This window comes from Megascapheus bottae, chromosome 15, assembly GCF_031878675.1.
Source record: "Megascapheus bottae isolate mThoBot1 chromosome 15, mThoBot2.hap1, whole genome shotgun sequence".
Classification (NCBI taxonomy): Eukaryota; Metazoa; Chordata; class Mammalia; order Rodentia; family Geomyidae; genus Megascapheus; species Megascapheus bottae.
In genome coordinates, this window is record NC_143523.1 from 28,389,770 (window position 1) to 28,407,409 (window position 17,640).

General features: G+C 38.4%; 1 protein-coding gene across 2 annotated transcripts in view; it reads right to left on the reverse strand.

Annotated features, from left to right (window-relative positions):
• Positions 1–17,640, reverse strand: part of Tnks2 (tankyrase 2) — a 70,148-nt gene that overhangs the window by 16,078 nt on the left and 36,430 nt on the right. The window contains exons 14-21 of one of the 2 annotated variants that reach the window (XM_090346274.1): positions 17,117–17,262; positions 14,723–14,888; positions 13,125–13,344; positions 10,305–10,414; positions 9,592–9,780; positions 7,341–7,593; positions 5,909–5,991; positions 2,708–2,828 (exon numbers count right to left, since the gene is read on the reverse strand). In XM_090346274.1, coding sequence (XP_090202400.1) covers positions 2,708–2,828; positions 5,909–5,991; positions 7,341–7,593; positions 9,592–9,780; positions 10,305–10,414; positions 13,125–13,344; positions 14,723–14,888; positions 17,117–17,262 — 1,288 coding nt within the window. The remainder of the gene's footprint in view (positions 1–2,707; positions 2,829–5,908; positions 5,992–7,340; positions 7,594–9,591; positions 9,781–10,304; positions 10,415–13,124; positions 13,345–14,722; positions 14,889–17,116; positions 17,263–17,640) is intronic. The other variant, XM_090346272.1, reaches the window with a different exon arrangement.

Consider the following 17,640-nt stretch of genomic DNA (forward strand, 5'->3'; position numbering starts at 1 on the left):
CCGACGATTATCAAGAAGCCAGTCTCTGAGGAAGATTGAAGATAAGCAACCATGAAGACTATATGCAAACTATTATGCAGAATAAAGACTAGGGCAAGTGTTTGCCTAAGCCATAAGCACCCTAGCCAAGATATTCATCAGTATTGGAAGACCAGTAAGCACTATGAATCTAATGACTTGATGCACTGAATGACAAGTAAGGCTGGTAAGTTAAGAATATTAGAAGATGGGGCCGGGAGTTTGGCTTAGTGGTAGAGTGCTTGCCTAGCATGCACGAAGACCCAGATTTGATTCCTCGGTACCACATACATAGAAAAAAAGCCAGAAATGGTGCTGAGGCTCAAGTGGTAGAGCTCTAGCCTTGAGGAAAGTCCAAGGACAGTGGTCAGGCCCTGAAATTAAGCCCACAACTGGTAAAAAAAAAAAAAAAAAAAGAATATTAGAAGACTACTACAGGCATCTACTGGTTCTATTTTATAAGTAATTCTGGCTTTAAATGAAAACTAGGAAGGTGGTAACTTCATGCAGGAAAGTGACCCAGAAGTATTATGTTAGAAATGGCCATTGTGTCAACATCATGGAGTAGATGTTTCTACTCAGTTGTATAGCTGGATGTAGCAGGGTAACTACAGGACCAGAGGGAGTACATCTCTGCCATCTGGAGGTAATATATCTATTTCTGTCATTGTTTCCTGAGTCTTTCAATACAATTATAACTTGGATTTGTTCATTTTATATATACATTGCCTGCTTTTCTTTTTATTGAGCTCCTTCCTAAAAGACCATTGTTATCCCACTATTCACTCACAGCCACTATCAGATGAGTTGTTATTTTATTTTATTTTATTTTATTTTTTTTTGCCAGTCATGGGCTTGAGCTCAGGGCCTGAGCACTGTCCTTGGACTTTCTCAAGGTTAGAGCTCTGCCACTTGAGCCTCAGCACCACTTCCAGCTTTTTTTCTATGTTATGTGGTACCGAGGAATCGAACCTGGGTCTTTGTGCATGCTAGGCAAGCACTCTACCACTAGGCCAAACTCCCGGCCCCGAGTTGTTATTTGAATAGCCACAAGGACAGTCTACAACAGAGGTTCTATTTCCTCATTTTTTTTTTTTTTTTGCCAGTCCTGGATCTTGAACTCAGGGCCTGGGCACTGTCCCTGAGCTTCTTTTGCTTAAGGCTAGCTCTTTATCACTTGAGCCACAACACCACTTCTGGCATTTTCTGTGTACATGACACTGAGGAATCGAACTCAGGGCTTCATGCATGCTAGGGAAGCAATCTACCACTAAGCTACACTCCCAGCCCAATTTCTTCATTAAAAAAAAAAAAGGTAGTTATTTTACTTTTATACTAAATAACTAAGATTTCTCATATTTTAAGTATTTTGTCCTAGTTCATACTTGGCATGTAAAATCCATTTATGTTTTTTTTGTTGTTGTTGGTCCTGGGGCATAAATTTAGGGCCTGGCTGCTGTTCCTAAGCTTTTTTTTTTGCTTAAGTCTAGTGCTTTATCACGTGAGTGTGCTAGACCTCTACTTCTCTGGGTGGTTAATATGAATCACATAGACTTTTGTGTCTGGGCTGGCTTTGAACTGCAATTCTCAGATCTCAGCCTCCTGAGTGGCTAAGAGTACAGGTCTGGATGCTACCAGCATCCAGCTCTATTTACTTTTAAGCAACTGTATTCAATGACATTAGTTTAAAACATTCCTTTAAACATTTCTTAGCTTGAATCACCTAAATTTTTACAAGTGCTATTTTTTGCCTTAACAAGTGGACCCCATCCTGTCTAGCATACACTAGTCCCTGAAAATTCCATCTTTGCTAAGAAAGGTTTCTCTTTAATCCCAGCTGTTTCAAGTATAGACACTTCAGGGTAAATCACTCTTTCAGTTTAACAATAAAGTTAAAATGTGGTTTAAGACTTAAAACATTTTATTCACTATTTTTTTACCTAGACCTGATACACAAGAAATTTTAACGTCTGTTAAGTGAATAAAATGTGTGCTTCTCTTAAGCCCTAAATACTATTAAAAAACAAAAATATTATCCAACTTTGTATTCTTTAATTTCCTTGGTTGCCACATAATTCTTTTAATTCCAAGCTTAGCATTTTTTTTTTTTTTTGCCAGTCCTGGGCTTGAGTTCAGGGCCTGAGAACTGTTCTTGGACTTTCTCAAGGCTAGAGCTCTACCACTTGAGCATCAGCACCATTTCAGGCTTTTTCTATGTATGTATGTGGTACCGAAGAATCGAACCTGGGTCTTCGTGCATGCTAGGCAAGTACTCTACCACTAGGCTAAACTCCTGGCCCCAAGCTGAGCATTTTTTATGAGACTTACTTCATTATTTTATGTGATACCCTTAATGCCTACCTGTTATTAAGTAAAAAAAATGAGATAACTAAATTCTAGATCTTTTAGAATCACCCAAATTGAGAGATAGAATAACTTCAGAAATCATCACAATTTTCAGTAATTTGGACAATTTTCAAATTTCTGTATTGGGTAGAAATTTTACACAAGTAACACTGGTAGCTCATACATATAACTACTAGCAGATTCTTTATCACAAGTGTCCTGAATTTTAGTTACTGCTTTTCCTATTAAACAGATATACAGATTTTCATGTTATTATTTAGTACACTAAGTGATGTCATTATATAAACTGCTAAACTGATAACAAGCAATTAAAACAAAATACCTTGTTGTCCAGAAATAAGTCTTTCTACTCCTTTAATTAGTTTGTGTCTATGTCCATAAGCATTGATTCCAATTTCTTTCAGTTCCTTGTGTCCCATCTCCACTAACACATCCAAGGTGATCTTATAAAATAAATAAATAAAAAATTAAAATTCTTATTAATTTGGTAGACATTCATATATTGGGTATTGTTATATATAAGACATCTTCTAACATAAAACATTCATATATTTACTATATTTGCTTGAATAATTTAAAAACATTAAAATAAATCATCTACTAAACTGAATTTGCAAAAAATGTAAGTTGGCTTAGCAGCTAGGCATCAGTGGCTCACATCAGGAGGAGATCTGGGGATCAAGGTTCAAAGCTGGCCCAGGCAGATAAAGAAAAGTCTCTTATAGTTCTAGATACTAAGTCTCAGAGATTGTAATTAGAGATTCCCTCATTGACCACTTGTTTGTTAAACTTGTCATTTAAAATATGATGTAAACATAAGCCATATAATGAATGATTGTTGTTCTTTTTTTTTTTGCCAGTCCTGGGCTTGAGCTCAGGGCCTGAGCATTGTCCTTGGACTTTCTCAAGGCTAGAGCTCTACCACTTGAGCCTCAGCACCACTTCTGGCTTTTATCTATGTATGTGGTACCGAGGAATCGAACCCGGGTCTTCATGCATGCTAGGCAAGCACTTTACCACTAGGCCAAACTCCCGGCCCCATGATTGTTGTTCTTAAGGTATTATGTTATCTCTCATCACTTTCACTGTCCCTTGGTTATCTCATATTGTTACACTATCTCACTTTGTTATCTGACCTATCAGATATATTTATATTTGTTATCTGAAATTGGATAGGGCATGGGGGAAAACAAGATGAGGGGTGGGGGTGAGGGGGAGGGAAATGGGGACCAAGACATGTGAAAGGGTACCAATGTATGGGAATTAATGCACCATCTATCTGGCAAATATCATGTAACCCTTCTATTAATTACAATAAAAAAATATATGGAAAAAAAAGTCTCTTATATCCAAGTAAATAGCAAAAAGCTTATGAGAAGGCATGGTACAAGTGTCAGCCATGAGAGAAAAGGTGAAAGTACAAAGTAGATAGAGTTCAAACCCTAGTACCAGCACTAATCAACCAACCAACCAACAAAAACTTGGGAGTAAAATAGAAGTTGAGTTATATAAATGGTGTTTTCTACTCAGGTTGGCTTTGAGCTACAATTCTCAGGTCTTACCCCCTGAGCAGTAGGGATTACAAGCACGAACTATCAATATTTATAGCCATAGGTATACTTTTAAATTCATCATAGGTAAAAACATTTTATTTTTTACACTGTACTTTTCTATTCTCATTCTACAACTAACCATAGTTACGCAATTTTTCTATAGTTCCTCCAAAGTCTGGACAGCATGCTAAATGATACTTCCACAATACTATTCAAATTAACTTTTTAAAATCTGAAATGTATTATCACTTCATAAAATGGAAGCAATTCAGTCACTAATGACCACTCTCTTTTTTATGGTAAAGGATTTGAACTTAGATCTCTACTTTCTAGGAATGTACTTCACCACTAAAGCCACATCTCCAGCACTTTTCTGTTTTCTGTTTTTTTTTTTGTTAGTCTGGGCATGGGAGCTGTCCTTGAGCTCTTCTGCTCAAGGCTACCATTCTACTACTTGGCCACTTCTGTTTTTTTTTTGGTGTTTAACTGGAGATAAGAGTCCTATGGACTTCCATGTCCAGGCTGGCTTTGAACCGCCATTTTCAGATCTCAGCCTCCTGAGTAGATGGTATTACAGGCAAGAGCCATCAGCACCCAGCTCATATTTTCAGTTATTTTTCAGGTAGGTCCTGACAGTGACAGCCTGTATGCACATGTATGCACAGGCATGTACTACCATGCTTGCTTTATTTATTTAAAATTTATAAATTCTCTTTCTTTCTTTCTTTTCTTTTTTTTTTTTTTTTTTGGCCAGTCCTGGGCTTGAGTTCAGGGCCTGAGCACTGTCCTTGGATTTTTCTCAAGGCTAGAACTCTACCACTTGAGCCTCAGCACCATTTTCGGTTTTTTTCTATGTATGTGCACTCTACCACTAGGCCAAACTCCTGGCCCTAAAATTTATAAACTTTCTATGAAACTATCCCTTGACAGTTCAGTTCACAGTCATCTTTTTCTTCTTCCAGTTTCTAAACTCTATGACAAACATTAACTCTTTGATCAGTCTTATTTTAGCTCTATAACTAGACTGAAAGCTTTTCTTTTTCTTTTTTTTTTTTTGCCAGTCCTGGGCTTGAGCTCAGGGCCTGAGCACTGTCCTTTGACTTTCTCAAGGCTAGAACTCTACCACTTGAGCCTCAGCACCACTTTTGGCTTTTTTCTATGTACGTGGTACCGAGGAATCGAACCTGGGTCTACGTGATGCTAGGCAAGCACTCTATCACTAGGCCAAACGCCTGGCCTGACTGAAAGTTTCTTCAGGCACTAGTCTATAGTAGCTACATTTTCTAAATGGTAACAACAGCAAAAATATTCAATTTATTCTGACAGAACCGTTTTAATATGGGAATACACAGAAAAGTCCAAGTGGCATATTCCTCTCCACAGGAGCAAGCTAGTAGTGTCAGATTTAGAATGGGTATCAACTAACAGTTCAAGGATAACTCATGTCAAGTACTGAGTATCATAATTCTGCCATCCAAAAAAGTTGTCATACTACTATACATTTAATATAAATTCTAAGATCAAGCCAAATCTGGAGACTGACTAATTAAAAACGTTCTTGGGGCCGGGAGTTTGGACTAGTGGTTGAGTGCTTGCCTAGCATGCACGAAGACCCGGGTTCAATTCCTCGGTACCACATACATAGAAAAATGCTGGAAGTGGTGCTGAGGCTCAAGTGGTAGAGCTTTAGCCTTGAGAAAGTCCAATGACAGTGCTCAGGCCCTGAGCCCAAGCCCAAGCCTGGCAAAAAAAACCCCCAAAAAACCCAAACAAAAAACAAAAAAAAAAGTTCTCAAAGAAATGAGAGTAGCTTCATAGTAGAGTGCAAATTCAATCTCCAACCCCTATCAAACAAAACCCCATCAAAAACACTCTCCTTCACAGATTACAAAGGTCAAGAGGGTTCAAGTATGTCTCAAATTTTCCAGGATTTCCCATAAAATACTAAACAATATAATTCATCTACCTACCTGTTCTCTCTCGAATATGTCCATTAGGTGCTCAAGTCCAAGATTCCTTACAAATTGAGTTATGCTAAAATCTACTCCTGGAACTGGGAAATTCAAAAAAAAAAAAAACAAAACAAAACAAACTTTTACCTCAGAATGATACATATCAGCATTGTAATAATACAGTTCTGTAATGTCCCCACATATGTGAAGAAAATAAAGATGAAGCAAAATACTAGTAGCCAGTTAGGAAGAATATTAACTCAAGTCAGAAAAAGCAAGACTTGGAACATTTCCATGTTCATGGATATATTTAACCACTGGAGCATTCTCAGGTTAAAAGTTTCTCATTTTTTGTCTTAATTTTTCTTTCTTTTTTTTTTTTTTGTCGGTTATTGGGCTTGAACTCTGGGCATGAGAGCTGTCCACGAGCTCTTCAGCTCAAGGCTATTGACTTACCCCACCCCTGGAGCCACAGTCCACTTTTGGTTTTCTAGTGGTTAACTGGAGATAAGAGTCTCATGGCCTTTAGTGCCAGAGTTGGCTTTGAACTCGGATCCTCAGATCTCAGCCTCCTGAGTAGCTAGGATTAGAGGTGTGGTGTGAGACACCACTCTGGCTTGTCTTAATTTTTTTTCTAAACCTTATCTTTAAGATCAATGATTTAGGGCCGGGAGTTTGGCCTAGTGGTTAAAGTGCTTGCCTAGCATGCATGAAGACCCGGGTTCGATTCCTCGGTACCACATACATAGAAAAAAGCCGGAAGTGGTGCTGAGGCTCAAGTGGTAGAGCTCTAGCCTTGAGAAAGTCCAAGGACAGTGCTCAGGCCCTGAGCTCAAGCCCAGGACTGGCAAAAAAAAAAAAAAGATCAATGATTTATCTTTCAAAATGTAGTCTCTTTTTCAAAACAAAATCCATAATGTGGGCATGTTAATACATACTTGTAATGCTAGCATACAGGAGTCTGAAGCTATTTCAAGGTAAGGGGGTTGAGACAAATATCTTTGGATAAGGTAAGAGGAATTTTGACAGGTAAAAGGTTTATATCTAAAAATTAGTTAAGCAAAGTAAGATCAACTTTCAACTTGGAAGGACAAAATTTCATAAGGAATTCTATTAATAATGTAAAAAAAGAAACAACAGAAATCTATAATTTAGATTACGTTAATAGTTAAGTTACGGTTAAAAAATGACTTTCTACCATTCTAAATGACAATTATGAGGTTACAATGCCATTTAAAGTTACTGTTAAGTTGAACATCATGGTTTGAAGTCAGCCTAGGCAAGAAAGTTTGTGAGACTTTTTTCAATTAACCACCAAAAAGCTGTTTGTGGAGTGGAAACCCTGAGCAAAAAAGCTCAGAGACAGTGTACAGGCCCTGAGTTCAAGCCCCAGGACCCACCCCCTGAAACAAAACCAAAAACCAGCAGTCAGTATTACAGAACATCTTACCCTCCTTTCTCTCTAAACTAGAAGCACCCTCTGGTCCACTTGAACCAACTACTGAAGATAGTTCAGAAAAACTCCCAGACAAGTTGTCCAGACTGCTTGCTGCAGAAAGGCTTGATGGGCTGGACGGACCAGAAGACAGAGAATCTGCAGTGGCTCCAGGGCTTCTTACCCCACTGAGCACTTGAGGCTTATAGCATGAAGGCAGAGCAGAAGGAGGCATGGCTGCTGTCAAGAGGGCACTGACATCATCAGCCTAGGGTATATTCAAATAGAGACAAAATCGGTTATAAGCAAAATTTAAAATTCTATAATATCCAGTAGGATACAGTTAAAAACATGACAAAACTCAGTAGATGTGCGTTAAGACTGCTATCATATAATACTGATAAACACTTATTTTCAAGGTGAAGTGAACAAGTTGAAGCTTAGCTAAACTGTTATTAAAATATAATTCAAAACATCAATTCTAGGCCACAAATAACAAAATAAATCTTGTCAATGTGACAAAACATGAACAAATTAAAGAAAAATCAAATTTAAAAGGTCAGTTTGGTTTTTTTTGTGTGTGCGTGGGTCAGGGGGCTTGAACCCTGGGCTGTGTCTCAAGTGGTAGGGTGGTAGCCTTGAGCCACAGCCCCATTTCCCATTTTCTTTTCTTTTTTTTGGTGGGTCATGGGGCTTGAACTTGGCCTGGGTACTATATCTGAGCTCTTCAGTTCAAGGCTACCACCCTACCATTGAGTCAAGCCCCACTGCCCATTTTCTGGAGGTTAACTGAAGATAAGAGTCTCAGGTGCTTTTGTGCCCGGCTGGCTTTGAACCTTGATCTTTAGATCTCAGCCTCATATATTACAGGCATGAGCCACAGCGCTTGCCCACTTCCCATTTTCTAGTAATTAATTGGAGATAAGAGTCTCACATTCTTTAGTGCCTGGGCAGGTTTTGAACAGTGATCCTCAGATCTCAGCTAGCTAGGATCTGAGTAGCTAGGATTACAGGTGTGAGCCACTGTGCCCACCTGGCTAAAAGGTATTTCACCCTATTATAGTTACTCTCTAAAGCAAGCAGTTCAACATTTATGCATACACTAGTTAATGTTTGTATTTCATAGAAAATAGTGATGCATTTATTTCTCAAAATTGAAAACAAAAAATTTTGGCAATAAACATAATAATCTGTCAAATCTGCTAGAATGGAAAACTTTCCCAAACTTACTGATACATTAACTTGTTTCATTAAAAACACAAACCATTCTTTCACAATGTTTGGTTAAGATACTACGTAAAAACATCCAGCAAGAAGCAAATCAATGTTTCCAGTTTATACCCTACACAACACAATCTTTAACAATACTATCAGTTACTGTGTGCTTTTTATGTATCAGATGCCATACCAAGGACTTTAAGCATTAACTAATTTAATGCTCATATTGAGTAGATATGTTTTCTTCCTTACAGATAACATATCTAAACCTAATCAGTTAGAAAACCTGGTAGAATCTACAACTGCAAGTGATAGAGCTAGAATTCTAGGAGAAATTTTGATTTTAAAACTCATGCATGAACTCTTGGGGCGTTTTGTCTCTCTGCTACTTAATTAAGCTTAGAACGGAAAGAACTGAAGGAATCAAGCTATAATTACGATTTGTCGGCCTGCTGAGGAAAATCTATTTAAACTACAGATGCAGTTGAACTAAATTGGCTTCTCAATGTGGCGTCGAACAGTGGAATCTCAGTAGAAAACAATCTGTAGAAGAGACTCTTTCCTTCCCATCTCAAAGGCTTTCTTGTTCTTTTACTTTACTGCTCTGGCAAGAGAAATTATACTTGTGCCACAGAGGTCAAAGCAGAGGTGGAAGCTATGGTTGACAATCCTATTTAAATTCCAGTGGGAAAAGGAAAAATTATGCAGAAAGAAGTTGTGTGAGAAGAACAGGAAGTCTCTACTAGTATGCTGTGTGGGTATTCCTAAGACTGATGGTCTATATAATATTGTACTATATTACAGCATTCTTGAGGGGCTTGTTACTATTGCCTAAGCAGTTAATACTTCCATAGTACTTAGTTCAAAATTACTGATCAATAATTCTATTATTTAAATTTTAATACCAAAGTATTTCAAGATTTAAGTTCATAGAAAACCAGATTTTGCTACATTCACTATAAAGACATTATATATATATGTATATCTATCAAGTGAATTTTAAAAGGTGAGGAAAGCATTACGATTTTTCAAAGAGCCCATCACTTACTGAAACTAAATCTAAAGGTGTTTGTCCTTCCTGATTTTTAAGAGTAGGATCAGCTCCGTGGGCCAACAATAAAGCACAAAGCTGTGTTCGTCCCTTTTGGGCTGCTTCATGCAAAGGTGTGAAAGCCCATTTGTCCGTGGCATTGACACAGGCATTGTACTTTATTAGTAAAGCTGCTACGTCTACATGCTGTAAAAGAAAATACTACTGTTATGGTCTGACATATATTATTGTACTTTAGTTCTTAAGAAGAAATGAGGTCTGTACCTACCTCCACATTTTCAAATTTAACTCTGAATATGACACTAATTTCTGGGTAGCTGCTTAAAAATTACCAATTCATAAACTAGCAGCCTTCCTCAATTATTCAAACTATACCACTGATATTGGTCAACACTGACTATGATACTCAGGGTTGTTCATAGTCAGAAAGCAGGTACCTGTATCCCTATAAATTCCTCCAAAACCCTATGGATTTCCTGGGCACCAACAAATAAACACAATTGATTGTATCTTTCTAAAAGTAAGAGGGAAGTGTTAAGCAAGATAATAACAGCAACACAGCAAGCTTATAAGTATTTTAAGAGGTAAAACAATATGTAATTTAACTTTTACTTCTCTGTAAAATGAAAAAGTCAAACTAAATTCCATATGCACTCCAATACTGACTTTCAGTTGGAAAAATAGATTTTAAAAGGTTTCATAGAACTTACCCCATAAGATGCCGCATTATGTAAAGGAATAAGCCCTCCTTTGTCTTGAGCATTAACATCAGCTCCATGCTGTAACAAATACTCTGCAACTTCTAAATTATTGTAACCAGCTTAAAAAGAAAAATACACATCACTTTCAGTTGTAAATATAGTCATATACATGTTGTATATAAGCCATATATATATATATATATTTATAAGGCATAGATACTAAAAACAAAAAAATTAATGTAAATCTGATTTTTTTTTTTGGTGTGTTGTTGGTTGTGAGGCTTGAATTCTGGTCCTGGGCATTCTCCCTGAACTCTTTAGCTCAAAGCTAGTGCGCTACCACTTAAGCCACAATGCCACTTTCAGTTTTCTAGTGGTTAACTGGAGATAAGAGTCTCATGGACTTTCATCACCAGGCTGGCTCTGAACTGAGATCCTCAGCCTCCTGAGTAGAAAGGATAACAGGCGCGAGCCACTGGCACCTGGAATCTGAAATTCTTTTTTTTTTTTTTTTGCCAGTCCTGGGCTTGAGCTCAGGGCCTGAGCACTGTCCTTGGACTTTCTCAAGGCTAGAGCTCTACCACTTGAGCCTCAGCACCACTTCCGGCTTTTTTCTATATGTGGTACCGAGGAATCGAACCCGGGTCTTCATGCATGCTAGGCAAGCACTTTAACCACTAGGCCAAACTCCCGGCCCTGGAATCTGAAATTCTTACATCTATTAAAACTTAGCTTCTGAGGTCAAGTGTGCTGGCTCACACCTAAAATCCCAGCAGAGACTGGGAAGCAGACAGCATTATAGTTTAAGTCCATATCTGAGGCTGGCCCTGGGGAATATCCAAAACTGTTGCCAGGTGCCTACCTCAAGTAGTAGTAGAACGTTTGTAAGGTCCTGAGATCAAAGCCCAGTACTGCTAACCCTCCATCCTCAAAACAAAACAAACTTTAGAAAGCAGAAGAGAGACTGATATTGGTCTAAAAATGCTGGAATTTTTTGGTTGGTGGTAATATTCATTGGTTTTAGAGACTCCCAAAGCTGTACCTTCCTATCAAAGCCCCCTGCTTTCATGGTAACTTTTTATATAACAACTTCTTAACTTAGGTTTATTTTTTCAAGAATTTCAAGTCACAGGCATCTAAACACATAAAAACCAAGTTAGGACTATAGCTGCAACATGGGAGGCAGAACACCAGGGTGAATCAGAGTACTCATTCTCAGAAGGTCATATATATGCCCATGGTCTTTGCTGGAGAGAACTTAATTGTTCCTATCTCTGCTAGTCTAGTCTAATGAAGGAATCTACTCAATGCTCAAACTATTAAAACCATGAAGCAAAGTTTTTTTTTTTTTTTGGCTAGTCCTGGGCTTGGACGCAGGGCCTGAGCACTGTCCTTGGGCTTTCCTCAAGGCTGGTGCTCTACCACTTGAGCCACAGCACCACTTTTGGCTTTTTCTGTGTATATGATACCAAGTAATTGAACCCAGGGATTCATGCAAGCCCTCTACAGCTAGGCCAGTCCAGGCCCAAAGCTTTGTAGTTTGGAAGCACACATAATCTCCCAAATGCCTTTCTATCAGTAAAGTATGTTTTATTTGACATATAGTCTTAAGATAGAAAAAGCAAACTTTCAACTTCACTCTGACAACATAAAAACAGCTATCACTTGGAACTTTAAATGGAATTCTTTCTAGGTCTCAAGTATAGCATTTAATATTTCAGAAATATGTTGAGAGAAGTATCTTGTACACTCAACATTAATTTAAATATTACTGCTAAATGTTCTACTAAGCTACATTAAATAGACTGACAAGATTTTCATTTCTTATGGTATACAAAACAGAAGAAATATCTGGATTACTTAACTTTTGCTTTTGTTTTCAACAAGGTTTAGTTAACTGTGTCATTATGGAACTCTCCATAGGTATTAGCTCTAGCTCTACGATTTTCTTAACTTATTCTCTAGTATCTGCAATGCAGCTGATAACATTATACCAAAACCACATTACTGTATACCTAAACTAAAACCAACAGCACAATGAACAACAATTTCATGAATAAAAGTTAGAACACAGGTTATAGGTTCCTCAACTCAAGTGACTTAGATGTGAGGGTATTTGGAGATGGAGCCTTTAAAGAGAGAAGTGAAAATGAAGCCATTAAGGTAGCGACTAATCTAATCTCATCAGTGCCTGGTAAGACCTAAGAGAAAACAAATTTCTGTTGTTTAAGCCAGCTGAATGTTGATTCTGGCAAAGGTTTATAAAACCTCTTCCAGATTTAAAAGGTTATTTTGTGGTTTGTATTTAGCAGCAATCACCACAAGAGTGAAGCTTCAGTTTCCCATGAGGAAGGCTAGCTGAAACAAACTTATTTTTCATCTCAGCAAAGATCACTCAATACAGGATTCTTAATAAAAGATCCCAATGGCTGGGAGCTGGTGGCTCATGCCTGTAATCGTAACTATTCAGGAAGCTGAGATCTGAGGACTATGGTTTAAAGCCAGCACAGGCAGGAAAATCTGTGATTCCTGTCTTGAATTAACTACCAGTAAACTGTTGCCCAGGCCCCGAGTTTCCCAACGACTGACAAAAAGAAAAAGATCCCAAAGCATATGCTGTCTGGAAGAGCCTGTGTTTCAATTGTTCTCACTGAATTTAACATACAAGTACTTTAACTGGAACTTAATTAACAGCTTGAAATAGTGCTACCCTGGGAAGAAACATTAGAGTATTTGACATTAGAAGAGGCCTGTTTGGAAACTTCGAAGTTTAATTATAGACAATATTTTACTCTACCAATCAAAATCTGTGAAACTTCATTCACATACCTGCTAAATGTAAAGGGGTAGAATGTCGGCCTTGGGTATCACGGCAATTTACATTATCAGGTGAAGACAACTTCTTCACTCTGGCTAAACAACCTTTCTTGGCAGCGTCTAGCAAGGCTGCATCTCCCCTAAGTAGGTCTTGGATATCCGTATCTCCATCTTTAACAAGATCCAAAGGAGTATTCCCATCCCTATTTTTCTTTGTAGGATCTGCACCATGCTAGAGATGTGAAAAATAAAAAGGGAGAAGGAAGGGTTTTAGGTGAACCTTTCATAAATGAGAATAGTCAATGCAATCAAGCCAACAAAAAGCATTTTATACCTTAAGTTAAAACAACTGTTATTACTGTAAAAATGTATTGCAGGGTTTTAATAAGGCATTAAAGAAAAATTTGAGACTACATTAAAAAGAAGTATTTCTTTGAAAATTAATTGATGTATAGTCATGCTTTAGTTAATGGCAGGGAGAGATTCTAAAAAAATTGTGTTCCTATGTGATTTCATCATTGTGCAAACATCATAGCCAATACCACTTAGACTAATGTAAATAGTAGAGCTTTCTATTCATACATAAGCTACATGAAATAGCCTACTACTTCTGAGCTATAAGCCTATACAGTCTGTTAATGTACAGAATATCACAGGTAACTGTAATACAATGCAAAGTATTTTTTATTTTGCCAGTCCTGAGGCTTGAACTCAGGGCCTGGGCACTGTCCTTCAGCTTTCCCAAGGCTAGTGCTCTACTAGTTGAGTCACAGTACCATTTTTGGCTTTTTCTGTGTATATAGTACTGAGGCATCGAACCCAGGGCTTCATGCATGCTAGGCAAGCCCTCTACCACTAGGACACACTCCTGGCCCTGCAAAGTATTTTTGTACCTAGATATCAAAGACACTTTCAGCAATCTACAATAAAAATGTTTGCAGTCTAGTATTAACTGAATCATTATTTTGTAGATCATGGTTTTATTTTTGCCTTTCACGAAGTGTCAATCTATCTTCTAATGTTTTTGCTGTGAAATATCTGTTAATAGCTATACCACAATAATGCCATCAATTTTTTATTTTTTTGGTGGGTCATGGGGCTTGAATTCAGGGCTTGGGTGCTATCCTTAAGCTCTTCAGCTCAAGTCTATCACCCTACCCCTGGAGCCACAGCCCCATTTCCAGCTTTCTACTAATTAATTGGAAAGAGCCTCACAGTCTTTTGTGCCCTGGCTGGCTTTGAACTGTGACCCTCAGATCTCAGCCTCCTGAGTAGCTAGAATTACAGGCACGAGCCACTTCACCTGGCTAGTGTCATCAATTTTATCAATGTTAAATAAATTGGGTTTGTAAACTATATACTTCAAAGCATTTTAAAGTTAAATTACTAAGCTATACAGGAAAACAAACCTACAAATGTTGAGTTTGTCAATTAAAGTAAAAATGTTCTTGACATTTTCTCTCAAATCTACTCATTGAATCTGATAAGCTCATTTAATTATGTAACTTACTGCACTCTCTTATTAGTATAATTTCATACTAGAATTTCTATAAAAATAGTTAACATATGCTAAATAATTCACACTGTCCTTAGAAGTACTTGAAAAATACCTGGAGCAGGAGTTTGCAAATTTCATATTTTCCTTTGGCTGCAGCTTCATGTAAAGGTGTAAATTTCCATAAATCAGCTACATTAACTACTGCTCCATGCTTAACAAGAAGCTCTGCAACTTCATAATGCCCATAAGAGCATGCATTGTGCAACGGTACAAGGCCTCTGAAATGAAAAGGTAAATAAGTAAAACCAGGGAAAGATATGATTTAATTTCAGTAATTATACATAATGATGAAAGACATTTCTTGAACTAATCATTTTACTTTAAAGAACCTAAATCTTCTGGGTGCTGGTGGCTCATGCCTACAATCCTAGCTACTCAGAAGGCTGAGATTTGAGGATGGTGGTTCAAAGCCAGTCTGGGTAGGTACGTCCATGAGATTCTTATTCCAACTAACTAGAAGTGGTGCTGTGGCTCAGGGACAGTGCCTAGGCCCAGAGTTCAGGCTCCATAAGCAAAAAACAAACGGGCTGGGAGTTTGGCCTAGTGGTAGAGTGTTTGCCTAGTGCGCACAAAGACCTGGGTTCAATTTCTCTGTACCACATACATAGAAAAAAAAGCCAGAAGTGGTGCTGTGGCTCAAGTGGTAGAGTTCTAGCCTTGAGAAAGCCCAAGGACAATGCTCAAGCCCTGAGGTCAAGGCCCAGGACTGGCAAAAACACAAACAAACAAAAGAAAAAAAAAAAAAACCCTAAATCTACAGAAAGCAGAAGTATAATTTTTGGGGATGAGAGCTTAAAATTTTTTTTTTTTTCCTTTTGCCAGTCCTGGGGCTTGAACTCAGGGCCTGAACATTGTCCTTGGGCTTTATCAAGTCTAGATCTCTACCACTTGAGCCATAGCCATTTCCAATTTTTTCTATATATGTGGTACTGAGGAATCAAACTTAGGTCTTTGTGCATGCCAGGCAAACACTACCATTAAGCTAAACTCCTGCCTTAAAAAATTTTTTTTTTCTTTTGCCAGTTCTGTGGCTTGGGAACTCAGGGCTTGGATATGAGCTTTCTCAAGGCTAGTGCTCTACCATTTAAACTACAGCACCACTTCCAGCTTCTTCTATGTGATATTGAGGAATTGAACCCAGGACTTCCATGTATGCTAGGCGAACACTCTACCTCCAGGCCACTCCCAGACTTAAAATTTTTTTTTAAATGCAAAAAATGTGGCAAACATTCAGGTAACTCAATAGCATTATGTGTGTTTGTATATAAAAATTTACTTGAGTGTGCTTGTACTGGGGTCTGAACTCAGTACCTTAATAATGTCCCTTAGCTTTTTCATTCAAGGTGAGCAGTCTATGACATGAGCCACAGCTACATTTCTGTTTTTTTTTTTTTCTTTCTTGTTTCTATTTCACCTCTGGCTTTTGGGTGGTTAATTAGAGATAAGAGTCTCAATGACTTTGCTGTCTGGGCTGGCTTGGAATCAAATCTCAGCCTCTAGATAGCTAGGATTATAGGCGTGAACCATTGACATCTCAGTTAGAATTGTATTATTTTTTTAGTAAAAATGATTTCAAGGTAAATTTCAACATCTTCAATGAACAATATAAACATTTACTACATTAAAGATCAATACCACTCTGGGTGCTAGTGGCTTATTCCTGTAAACCTAAAGTCTGTGAGACTCTCATCTTCAATTAACCACCAGAAAACTGAAAGTGGAGCTGTGGTTCAAGTGGCAGAATGCTAGCCTTGAACAAAAGGCTAAGGATAGTACCTTGGCACTTAGTTTAAGTCCATGATGCTCCCCTCCCTCGAAACAAGACAGCAACACAACACCTAATAATGTCATCACCTTGGCTATTATAATGGCCATTATAAAATTTAATAATTTTATAAAATTTTAAGGTATTAGAGCCTTCATATAAATGCTAATCCATATAACATCCTGAAAGAGACACTACATTTAAACTGTTTTTTTTTTTTTTGCCCCCTTCTCTCTCTCTTTCTGGCCCCGCTCGCTCCGGTCAGGCTCGCTCCCTCACGCTCCTGGCCCCGCTCGCTCCGGCCCCGCTCGCTCCGGCCCCTTCTCGCTCTGGCCCCGCTCGCTCCGGCCTCGCTGGCTCTGGCTCGGCTCGCTCCCGCACGCTCCGGCCCCGCTCGCTCCGGCCACCACTCGGTTGGGCTCCGCTTGCTTGCTTTCGTTCTCTGTCGCTTGTTGCAGTCTCCTCTCTGTCACTTCCGGCTTGGTTGTGTATGTGGGATACCGAGGAATCGAACCCGGGTCTTTGTGCATGCTAGGCAAGCACTTTAACCGCTAGGCCAAACTCCCGGGCCCCTACATTTAAACTGTTATTTAAACAGACTATCCTAAAGAAAAAAGTTGGCAACTATCCAAAAATATTTTCCTCATAAGGCAAGGGACATGCGGTAGTTTTGATGCTTACCCTTTATCTTTAGCATGCACATCAGCTCCGTGCTGCAGCAGATATTCTACCACAGACACCCTGTTATACCCAGCTGCAAAGTGGAGTGGGGTAGACTGACGTCCTTCAATGTCTCTGCAGTTGACACTTTGAATAGTACACAGTTTCTGAAGGATTGAACACAATGCTATAAAAATCTTACTTGCTTCAACTCATATAGCAGAAATTTCAAATGTCTGACTTATTTTTTATCATTAGTTTTCTCAAAACCATTTATTTTTCTTTTTTTTTGTGCTAGTATTACGGCTTAAACTCAGGGCCTGAATGCTACCCTTTAGATTTTTTTTTTGCTCAAGGCCAGAACTCTATCACCTTAGCTACACTTCTACTTTTGACTTTTCGGTGGTATAAATTGGAGATACAAATCTCAGGTACTTTCCTAGGTAGGATTATAGGCAAGAGCCACTGGTTCCAGGCCTAAGTAATTTGGTTTTTGTTGGTTGTGGGACTTGAACTCTGGGCCTGGATGCTGTCCCTGAGCTCTT